This window comes from Bidens hawaiensis, unplaced genomic scaffold (genome assembly GCF_021521415.1).
Source record: "Bidens hawaiensis isolate Kalapana, Puna unplaced genomic scaffold, B.hawaiensis_p1.1 tig00026901_1, whole genome shotgun sequence".
Classification (NCBI taxonomy): domain Eukaryota; kingdom Viridiplantae; phylum Streptophyta; class Magnoliopsida; order Asterales; family Asteraceae; genus Bidens; species Bidens hawaiensis.
The window spans coordinates 3,769-15,904 of record NW_027494343.1 but is presented as its reverse complement, the minus strand read 5'-3'; the positions used below and the strand labels follow the sequence as shown (position 1 = coordinate 15,904).

The window sequence follows — 12,136 nt, the reverse complement described above, 5'->3', positions numbered from 1 at the left end:
GGGCGATAGTAGTGGTGGTGGACGTGGAGAGGGTCTATTTCGTTGCCGACACTTGAGGTGGTGGTGGAGGCCATGGAGAGGGCCGATGGAAAGGCATACGTGATGGAGTTGGGAGATATTTGGGATCTAGGGTTTGATTGGATAAAAGATAAGAGGTTTGAATAACAAATAAAGTGGGTGGGTAATGACCCATGTAGTATCCATACTAGCATGGTGCCCGCACGATGCAGCGGGGTATGTACGCAAACATGACATCGAACGCATAACCGTGTTACCCTATCAGTAAGTGCGTGACTTCACAACAGTATACGCGTAACCCGACTATAATATGCTCGTAATGCGGCATTGGAAGCTCAACTGGTGTACGGTGTCAGTAAGCACGTCAAACGACTGTACGCGCGCAATCAGGTGTCGATGCACACGTAACACTACATTGAATGAGTCTTGACCAGCCACCCGTTCCGCCCGACAATGTTATAACCCGAAATCCGTACTGATTTAACCCCTTTCGACCCGAACCGTCCCGAGCCTAACCAAATTAACCTTTTGTGTATCGACTCATTCCAACCTTAACCTTTTAGACCCATGACCTGAACGGCGAACCCGCCCGACCCGTTTTGCCGATTCTTAACGGTAATCACGTAACACATTAAGTTTTTAAAATGAAAAAAAATATAGCAATACCATACTCAAAATAAAGAGAATAAAATACTCGTTTTTATGGTATAATGTTTTTTAAATAATATTAACGTGTGAAAAAGTTATAAACGTTTAAACGTCATGGGGGTAGTTGGTTTAAAATAAGGGGTATATATGTAACTATTTTATAAATTAACAAAATGTAATTAAAGTTAAAGGACCGAATTTGTAATTAATTATTGAATAAATTAAAATCAATGGTACATTGTTTTTGCTAAAAGACAAAATTGTCAAAAGACAAAGTTGCCCCTAAAATATCTTAATTATATGCATTGTGGTTTGTACTTAAAGCAACAAGTTTGGTACCTCTTAAAATTTAAGAGGTCCTTCACTCATGCTTTATATATAGTATAGATTTAAGAAAATGGGTTAAAACGTATGAGAATGAATGAGAGGGTGACAAGTGGCATGTAGTAGTAGTTATTTATTAGAGTAGTAAGATAAGATAAGATATTGGCTAGATTGGTGTATTATTATTAATTGTTATATTGTAGAGGGTAACTAAGTGTATTTAGTTACTCTATATATCTGGATGTAATCTCTTCATTATTATTTGAATAACAATATCAATCTAATTTGGTATCAGACGCAATGACACATAGACTTGCAGGCAACACATAGACTTGACTTACACACAATGACACAACAATTCTTACAAACATAAATATTGCAGGCAACATAAAACACCCGAGTTACTACGGAGGCACCAGGGTCGGCTCGTTAGTTATAGCAAACCAAGCAAGGGCTTTTGGGCCCCCAAAATAAAAAGGCCCCCAATTTTAAAAAAATCTAGTATATATGTCATCCTGGATTGGTGGTACGACTCTCGTTTTATATCCCTATGGTTGCATGTTCAATACTTGTTCTCTGCATTTATTTTCTTTTTTTTTCTCTATTGTTTTATTTTCTGTCATCCGGTTTTTTGCAGCCCATATTTTTGCAGCCCAATAAAATTAATCAAAATCAACCTTTTATGAAGTTAAATATTAAATCATTTTGAAAGAATATGATATATACAAGACAATATCTAATAAAATTAGATTAATTTGAACATATGAAACGTGAGTTCATTGACTATAATTGCTTTTCACACGATATCTGAATAAATTAGATTAATTTGAAAATATGAAATGTGAAACTGTTTTTCACAGCTTTCCTTTGTTCTTTTTGTAGTTGATTTTTATAACTTAATTACATCATTTTAATTCAAAGTTCTACTCAATTTACAACATAATAACACACACCAATGTAAAATAAAAAAATAGAAAAGGGCCTCATATTTTTACTTCGCTTTAGGCCACAAAAATGGTTGGGCCGGCCCGTAACGGAGCTTAAGTGAACTACATAAGTTGACCTCACACACCGCTGCAATTTTGTATAAACCAACCTCCTCTTGGCAACCATGTCACAGAACGGACAGAAGCAACAGGAAGAAAACGGCCTACAGAAACCTTAAAACACCTCATTTTGAACAACACTTCAACTGCAGCCATATCAGACAACCCCTCCTTTAGCGTAAAATATCTGCTGAAAATTACATGTTGTAAAATGCCACCTTAAAACACTATAAATCGTATATGTAATCATGTTTGAAACTTTTCTTAAGGCAACTGCCTGTCCCTTCCGCTCTTATGCTTACAGTTTCTATAATTATCTATGACAAAATTAAAACGTTATGAAAATGTTTCTTAACAAACTTGACCCGGCTCTTATGCTTATAGTTTATGCAATTATCTATGACAAAAATAAAACATTATGAAAAGGTTTCTTAACAAACCTGGCGCCGGGTGAAAATCTAGTTATGTAAAAAATAAATCAAATTATGCAAGCCGCAACCTTGTCATCTAAAACCCCGCCGCAATGGCGGGTCTACCTACTAGTTACTTACCAATAGAGAAGGGTCAAAAAGTACAACTTCAATGCAACAATACCTCACAATTGTATATATATATATATAAATATAGAAAATTTCTGAAATACCATGTCTAGAAAGCCAACGATCATCAAATTATATTAAAAAATTATCAAATTTTACAACATGCTTTTGATTGTAGAATCACACGTATTCAATCAACTTCTTGCATCCAAGAACACCTGTGAGTATTGATGCACAAGCCAGTGTAACACCCTGTCTAGAAAGCCAGAACTCCTTCCATGTCAAAGGCTTGGTAACTTGATCTAATATCTTCTTGAAGTTTTCATTTAAGTCGTCAACAGATCCGTTATTATCAATCACTATGTCTGCTTTTGATCTTTTCACGTCCATAGGCATTTGGGCGTTTATCCTGTTTTGAGCATCTTGAGCAGATGATCCGTCTCTCGCCATGAGACGCTTGAGTTGTGTTTCAGTATCAATCCACACAACAATAGTTGGGCTTGTCCAACGGTCCCTTTTGGTCTCGAAGAGTAGAGGGATATCAAGAACGATGATTTTATAACCCTTAACCCATAATTTAAGAACCTCCCAAAACAGTCTACGCGAAATGTAAGGGGCCAGAAGCCTACAAAGAAAGTTAGAAGAGTTGAACATTCACCAAATACTTTAGGGGCCGGGTAGATCGAAGAGAACTCATGATCTGTATTAGAATTTTTGTTGGTCTACGTTACCTGCTAAGAGGCTCGAGTTTAGAAGGATCACCAAATACGATTCCACCCAATTTGAGTCGATCAATCTCCCCATTTTCCAGAAAGATGTCTTCTCCAAAAGCCGCTACAACCTTCTTCAAACCACCACTTCCTTTCTTCACTACAATCTGTCATTAACATCATCAAATGAACTGTTTACTCAATTTTTGGTTTATTAGGAAATCAATAAACATGTAACTTTATTTATAGTTGCCATTTATATCATTGTTCGGCTTTCATCTATTAGGGTACCCGAACTTTAGGGCAACGGTAAGATTGATGCTATGACGGAGCTACCTTTAAGGGAAAGGGGTTGCAATAACTAAAGTTATATTGACCCGATAGATATTTCGAATTGGACACACATAATAATATTAACAAATTAAGAAGTAGAAGCATAGGTGCTTCATGGCAGAGTGGCATGAACCATGAAGTATAATAACTTTTTTTTGTTTCTTTATCTGTCTTTATTTGTTAAGTTTTTTTTTTCATTGTGCTTCTGACCTATTATATACATTTCCCTTTTGTTTGGTTATAAAATTACCTATAAATCACTATAGAAACACAACTTATTTCGGAATAACGGATTATGTATTTATGTTATAAGCATATACAAGAATGGCGAATTATATTATATTATGTTTAAATCTTACAAGTTACTGTTCAAAGTAATTTCAGACTTAAGTCACAAGTCGGTGAACTTGAGGGACTAATATTGACAAGCTGGTCATAATTGGTTGTGTTTCCTAATTGTATTGTAATTATAATAGGTAATATCTTTGATAGTAAGTTAGGTTAGTCCTATATAAACATGTTATGGTTAGACATTATAGAATGTGTTGTGTGAGATGTAACCGGGTAGGGTTCATCTATCTAGAGACACACACGAGATGCAACCGAGTTAGGGTTCATCTAGGGTGAGGTTGGTGTAACCGAATAGTCAAACCGAGTTAGGGTTTGATAGGTTTGTATCAAGTTTTTGAGTCAGATTTCTTGATCATCAATAAAGTTTGGGTGTTAGCCAAATATTGTTCTTTGTTCTTGTTCATTACGAACCTTTGATTACCATAGTTACCCGACCCAACCTAAACAGAAAATTCTATAGTCGGGTATCAATCGTCATTGCATGTGACCTGAAGGTCACAAGTTTGAGTTGTGAAAACATCTCAAGTTAGCTCGACACCCCGAGTACATGCAAGAGCCTCATGCAACGTATTTGAGCTTTTATCCTACCAAAATATGGTATTTATGTGTGTTGGAAATGTATCTTACTCTGGCTATGGCATCGGCATCGACGACCGGAAGCCCGCTAGCTTTAAAGAGATTGGAAACAGTACTCTTCCCGGCTGCTACTCCACCCGTCAAACCTATTATCCTCATTTTCTTCAAATTAACTGCAAAAGATGGTATCAATTAGACCCGTTTTTACTTATACAAAACAAGTTAATTATATTTACTCTTCAAGTTAAACCAACTTAAGAGTAAAAGGAAACCTGAATAAATAGCTAACGAGATATTAACAATTGCCACCGATCCATTGCTATAAATATAACATACGAGTTTGTTGGTTAACTTTAAAGAATTGGCATATCGAAGCACGTTGTTTGGTATATCACATTTTTTTGTTGACTTAGAGAGGTGTTTGGGATTGCTTCTTTAAAATGTTTATTGCTTTTTAGAGAGGCAAAACGTCCAAAATGCCCCTCCAAAAGCACCTAAAAGCACCAATTAAGTTGGCAGCATCTTTAATTTGTAGCACCCTCTCATGATCTTTCAATGTGCAAAATTGTTGTGTTTTTTGTTCCTACCAAACGAGTCATTAACAATTGTAACTTTATAGTGGCCAACCCAAAAAATGTTTTAGGGTCAGTTGTTATTGCGAATATTTAAAAAAAAAATCTTGCCCGGTTCGGATGGGTCGAGTCACAAAATAAAAACATAGAGCCAAGTTAAAATTTATATATATGTAGAAAAGACCGAAAAATATAAGTTTATTTTAGTAGTGTCCTTTTCAAGTTAGCAATCACTTGAGGACAAGAACATATAGCTAGTATTGGCGAGTAAGTGTTTTATAAGGTTTGTAAGTACTGGTTCAGACAATGTAATAATGAGTGTCAGTCAAAAACCTAAATTCTATATGGTACTGACGAATAAGGGTTGATCGATCCTATACGGTACTGTCAAATAAGGGTTGATCCGATATGGTATTGGCAAAGAAGGGTGAGTTGGCAGCAACTCACGTAACTAACTGACGTCGAATGGACCGGTCAAAGATAAAGAATGTATATCCTAATTACCTTAAGCTAATTATAAGCGTAAGAAGGGTGTCGAACCATGGAGAGTTTGTGGTCGGTGATCTAAGTTTAATCGATTAATAATTGTGAATCTTTTTGAGTAGTCGTCACTACTAGAAAATGTACCTTTAATGACACGCGAAAAATGACACACAGTTATTTTATGACAAGTAAAAGTCGCTTGTCATGAAACTATGTCATCTTTGTAAAAATTGAAAAGGCGATGACACGAATTTATGTGTCATCATTTTAGTTTCATGAAACTTAAAAAAAAAACACGCGCTACCCTTTTTACTGGGCCGGGTCATGTTTAAACGTCACTTTATAATTTCTAGGGTTTTTACCCTTCATCGACATCTCATACATACGCTCTGCAAAAGAATTTGACACACCATTCGTCTGATTGCTCTGCATCGTCGTCAATTCACGCTTTGCATCGTTGATTACTGATATGCTGCATTGCGATTACGGATCTGGATTCATAATTACGTCACTGTATGTGCTGATTAGGAGTGTTTTGTGGCTCTGGATCGTCTGATTACTCACTATTACTCGGCCTGAATACTCAACGGAACTAATAACATCATCTTCGTAGGTATAGTACTAATTTCAGTCTTAAATTATACTTAAACTGAACGCCGTCTGCATATGTCAATTTGATATATGGAGAAGCTTGATTGTTGATTGTTAGATGCAAGGAATTGACCAATTCTAGGGTTTCAGCATAAATTGGTGCATCTCTTACTTGTTGTGTTAGTTCACGTCTGTTAATTGTAACCTAACATTTGTGTTTATTTGACAAAAGTACTGATTATAGTTTAATATTTACCTATAATTTGTGTTTACTCGAATATTGCTATTGACTAACTTTTGGTTTTAGTTTTTATCTAGTAAGATTTTTGACTGTTAGATTTAATATGTTGACATGATTGTTAGGTTTAATCCGTTTGTCATTTGATATACGGAGAAGCTTGATTGTTATTTGATATTGTTTCGCCTTTTCAGGTTGTAGTTTCCTTTATGGTTCCCTTTAATCGTGTGTAATATTTTGTGATTATAACAACTTTTGATCATCATTGGTGACTTGATGATGTATGCTGTTGGTTCTGCTACATGGTGCTTGGCAGCTGAGTAGTCTAAGGCTTGTCTTTTGATACACTTCCTTTTTTATTACAGAGACTCTCATATGTCATAATTGCTCACTAGGTAATAAGATATTTCCAGTTCTTAATTCTATTTTATCTTAACTAATTAGGGGAAACTGCAGTTTCATTAATGCGTAATCAATTCCATGTTACTATCGCTAATCTTGATTATTCACGTCGCATAGTTAAATACGAACTCGTATAAGCAATCACCAATATTTGGTTTTCAAAACTTAAAATGTAGTTATTGGAGTTGATTAAATGGATGTATAACTGAATTTAGAGAACCGTTTAGATCTCACAAAAGCAAGAGAGAGAGAGAGAGAGATCACTAGCGTAACTAAAAAGAGAAGAAAAAAGGCGGCGAACGGTATTGTGTTGCTGCTTTTTTGGGTGACGAAAGGTGGGGTCTGTAGTGTTGGTTCGCGGTGGCAGTACCGTGGAGCAAATAAGGCAGTGCGCAACGGGTTCAATTCGAGCATAAAGTTATTGACAACGGCTGTACTCGATGGCAAGGCAGTGGTGATAAGGGATCCGAGGACTGAAACAGCGAAGGATTAAAAGCGATCAGTCAGGGATTAAGCTGCCTGCATCTGTTACGGTTCGCGACAATAGTGGTCGTTTAGACTTAAAACGAACTCGGACAAGCGTGTGGAAAGTTAGCGAAATGTGTAAGCACGTAAGGTGAGTTCATTAGCCCTCTTTTAATCTTTCTTTTTGTTTAGTTCTTATTGTTGTAACATCCTACTTTCGGTTATATTAATAGTTCGTTTATTTTATAGCGGGTCGTTATCGGTTTAGTTGAATAGAATACGAGATGGACTTGTGTTGGGTAAATGGATATGGGTTATGGACTTGGGTTATGGTGAAATGAAGGAAAGACCATGGGCTTAAGCCCATGATCAAAAAAAATATATATACCCTTAATCCTCCATTTAATTTATTTACACATATCCCTTACACCTCTCAAACACACACACTTAAGCTCTCTCTCTCTAGCCTCTCTAGCCGAAATATAGAAGAAGAAACGGATCCCGACCCAAGATATGATAGTATTTTGTTGTATGAGCTTAAATCCGTTAGATATAATCATGAAACGACGAGCCGACACCGTTAAACCGTTTAAGTCACGAGATCCGGGTGGATTCGGGTATAAACCGAACCTATGATGAGCTTAGGGGTCACCCTAGCTCAGATCTGGATCGAACGGGACGAAAAACGGTGAAAAACGAGTTAAAACTCGTTTTTTCCGACGTGTTCGCGGTTTTCCGGCGGCTTTCCGGCAAAGGCGGCGCCGGAATAGTGGTACGAGGTTAAAGGGAATGTCAGGGAATGTTCTGACATTCCTGACCTAACCCTAGTTCGCTATGGGGACTTAACGAACTGAGGGTTATTCGCTATGGGGACTTAACGAACTGAGGGTGATTCGTTAGTCGATTCGCATAAGGGGGCACATCGTCTCCGATTCGTTAAAGGAAAAGGGTAACGAATTACCCTTGATTCGTTATGATTAGTTCGTTAAAAGAAATAACGAATTAGAAGGTCCAATTCGCTATATGGACTGATTCGTTAAGAAGTCCAGTTCGTTAAGGGTTCAATTCGTTATAAGAACCAGTTCGCTAGGATAATCCAATTCGCTATGAACCAATAACGAATTAGAAGTTTAACTGAATGACAATAACAGTCCCTGGACTTAGAAAAGAATGATTTAATTACAATTAGGCCCTTGAACTTTTAAGTAGCAAATTAATTAACGATTCAAAATGTTAATGGAAAATGTGTCACGACAGTTAATGAAAATAAAATTTTTCCAAGCTGACCTGGCAGCTTAACCCCAGCCAGGGGCTCTGCCCCTTGGACCCCGCTAGGGGCTGCCGCCCCTAGAACCCTGCTGCCAGGGGCGCTGCCCCCGGACCCCCGTTCGTTGAGGGTAATAATTAAACTAGAAAGACGATATGTGTAGTGATAGTTATTGATACGTATAATTATTATACAGTTAGTCGCGCACATCTAAAGAAGGGGATAACCGTAAACGGAGAACGCAAACCGCCTTGAGGTGAGTTTCTAGCCCCACTTCCTTGTTATGTTTTCGGGGCTGTGTGCATACTCAATGTGATAGTTAATACACTTATCTTAAGTGGTAAGTGTATGCCTTTATAATATCTGTGATGTTAGGGACCAGACCCTAATAATATCTGTGATGTTAGGGACCAGACCCTTATAATATCTGTGATGTTAGGGACCAGACCCTTATAATATCTGTGAGGTTATAGGGCGAAAGACTCTTTAAAACGTATGATTATGTATGTAAAGAAAGTATGAAGGTAAGAATGAAAGTATATGCACTTATGTGTGTATGAAAGAAAGTTAAGAGGTTAAGTATGAAATGTAAGAAGGTATTTATGATTATGTGATTAACTAGAACTCACTCAGCGTAGCTGACTTTTAGTATGCACGTAGGTGAGTAGAATGAGGCAAGTAGCTTGAGGAGGGCACATGGCAGAGTTGGACGAAGCTGGCATCTGGAGATTTTGCTATGATGTTTTATTTTATAAGACTATGTTTTGTTTTTAAATGACTATGAATGCTCGATAAGACAAGAATTATGGTTATGGAATGTAATGATTTGAATGTTTTTAATGTTCCGCGAATGTTTTAATTAACTCTGATATTTAGAACTGCGTTTATGAGTAAATCCAACACGAAAGTAGGGCTACCGGTAACGGGACCTTACAATTGTTAAGATTTTGACTAAGTTGTTTTTATTAATGGTTTTTCTGAGTTATTGAGTTCATATAGATGCTTCAGAAGGCAATCATTAATCATACACTCTAATGAGGTCAATTGAGCCATTGAATGTTTTTTAACAGATGATAATAATACTTGATCAATACATTTTATCTTATGCATGTTTATTAATTATTATTAGGTTGATCTTTACTTTGGATAGGTAGATGCTATTCATCCTGTTGGATTTTGCGGTCAAAGAAATGAAATAAAATCTCTTTATTCAGTATTAATTCTCAACTCATGAACCATTAGTGTGGCAAGGCATCAGACATCTCTTAAATGTCAATGGTAAGCTTACATTCAAATTCTAAAATTGATGAAATATGTCTCCATTTTTATTAGTTCGTTAACCATGTTAAGTAGTTCATGTGAATTTAATAAACATATTTTTTTTGCTATGTTTTAATTTTTATTATGGAAGGACACTTTAGGAGAGTCACAAGTATTTCATGGAGTGAGAGACCATCATTAACTTATATATGTAATTATCTTTTTTTGAAAGATAACTTATTTGTTTTAATGATAATGAGCAAATATGTAACTGAACTTGAAATCTTTCTTCAAAATGGAATCGTTGCATTTTTCAAAATGGCAACTTTCAAACAGTCAGGGCTAGAACTGAGATTTTTCAAAATATGAACATACCAAGGGGTCTTCTGATGTAGGAATGCATTATTAACTTCAGTAATATTATGTTTAATTTATTTTCAGATTTCACTAAATAGTCACATGAGGCAGGTTACAATCATTCATGACTAGCAATTTCAATACTTCCATTGCCAATATTTACGGTATGCTTCATTCACTATTTCAGTTAATTATTCTACGATGATTAGAGGCTGTCTGTTGAGTATTTTTGTAATTAGTAGATAACTAAATTAGAATCATGATTGTTGGTTTTAAGAGGCGTGCTATTTCAAGGAAAATAAGTGTAATTTGACTAATGAATGATAAACTTATTGTAGCTTTGCTATGGTATTTGTTTTGTGGTTCAGAATTAGGCTATGACTTTATCAGTATTAGCGTTTAACTGTTTAGCGCAAAAAAATTTGCTTTCAGTTATTAGCATGTAGTGCCTTGAAGCATATTGAAAAAGATTTAGATATTGTAAGACAGTTTATTAATGATTGGAAACATTATGATATAGATCTAACCATCATGAAGAAATGTACATTATGTAAAGGAATCATATAACCGAATAGCACGAATTAGGATGGAAGATACTAATGTATGTTTTTTTATATTTTGCTAATTATTTTGTTTCTGCAACACAAAGGCAATTAACAAGGGTATTGGGGTGGATAATATGCATTACATTATTATGGTCCTTGGAAGGTAATATTTGTATTGTTTTTATATATTTGAACATTAACACTTTTAGGAAACTATGAATTTAAACTTATGTCTTGCTTTAAGAGTTTAAAGGTTTTTTTTTCCGGTTTTGGACATAGATAAGGAATTGGGAAGATTGAGGGTACAGACTACAGTGACAACAAGATGTACCAAAGTTATTGTTGCATCCTACACAACCATGTTGATAATTTTCTTACAAAAATCAAATTACCAAGTGATGTCCCCCCTTCCATAGATGCATTAATGGGTCAGGTAAAAGTTTTCAACCTAATTAGCTTACAACTAGTGCAAACAGACAAATTTACCCATATACCTTGGTGTGAACCAGTTAGTTATTCAGAATGAAATTGTTTGACTTCAATTTTTTTTTGTGGATTTGACTGCAAATTTGACTAACTGGTCAAAACTGTAGTTTAATGGTCAAAAAATAAGCTTTGACTGTTAAAAGTCAAACGGATCTGATAAATAAATCTTCAAATCATTTGAACTTTAGGTTTAACTAATCTAAATTTTTTCTCAGGTTGGAGGAGGGAATAATGAATACACGGATGCTGATATTGATGGAATTCGTGAAGAATGGTCGACTTTTGTGGCATCCTTTATTTACCAGTGAATGTTCGTATCGATGTTAATTAAATGTTAAACTTTGAAATATTGTGAAGAATGGTCGACTTTTGAATGTTTGTTAGTATGTTGAAATATTATATGAAATGGATTATTTTGCTATATATGAATTTTAGCTTTATTATGAGACGCTAATTGCCATTATTTAATGTTGAAATTATAAATCTGTCAAAAACATTCTATTTTATAATACTTGAAACCATGACACGCAAACGCGTGTTGAAAAAAAGATGTCAATAATGCTTGTCATAAATGCATGTCATAAAAAGATGACATACAAATTTGCGTCATTGTTTCTTTATGACGTGGTCTTCCTTGACACGAGATATCGTGTCATCTACCCCTTTAACGACGTGCATAGCGCGTCATTAAATGACTATTTTCTAGTAGTGCTTATAGACCAAATATGATTTAGATTTGAATTATAAATAAGTATTTTCTAGTCTTAATGAAAACAAGATTGAACAATGATTATGAAACGAATCACACTCGAGTTCCAAGTTCTATAAGCAATTTCGGGTATCACACACTATAAAATAAAGTTCATGTAATCACGATGATTATTAAGGTTTAGCAAACAACAAAAGACATCATTATTCGTCTATC

At 35.4% G+C, this 12,136-nt stretch overlaps 1 protein-coding gene across 1 annotated transcript; it reads right to left on the bottom strand.

The window, feature by feature from the left end:
* Positions 1 to 2,755: 2,755 nt before the first annotated feature.
* Positions 2,756 to 4,704, bottom strand: LOC143574382 (dephospho-CoA kinase-like). Its single transcript, XM_077059023.1, has 3 exons — positions 4,597 to 4,704; positions 3,307 to 3,452; positions 2,756 to 3,200 (listed from the first exon to the last, which is right to left on the bottom strand). The coding sequence occupies exons 1-3, from the start codon at positions 4,702 to 4,704 to the stop codon at positions 2,756 to 2,758; spliced, it is 699 nt and encodes a 232-aa protein (XP_076915138.1).
* Positions 4,705 to 12,136: the final 7,432 nt, after the last annotated feature.

Coding starts and splice junctions, on each gene's coding strand:
- LOC143574382 (XM_077059023.1), bottom strand. CDS start 4,704: ATGAGGATAATAGGTTTGACGGGTGGAGTAGCAGCCGGGAAGAGTACT. Junction 3,453..4,596: donor ATGCCGATGCCATAGCCAGA/GTAAGATACATT, acceptor TGTTAATGACAG/ATTGTAGTGAAGAAAGGAAG. Junction 3,201..3,306: donor AAACTCGAGCCTCTTAGCAG/GTAACGTAGACC, acceptor CTTTCTTTGTAG/GCTTCTGGCCCCTTACATTT.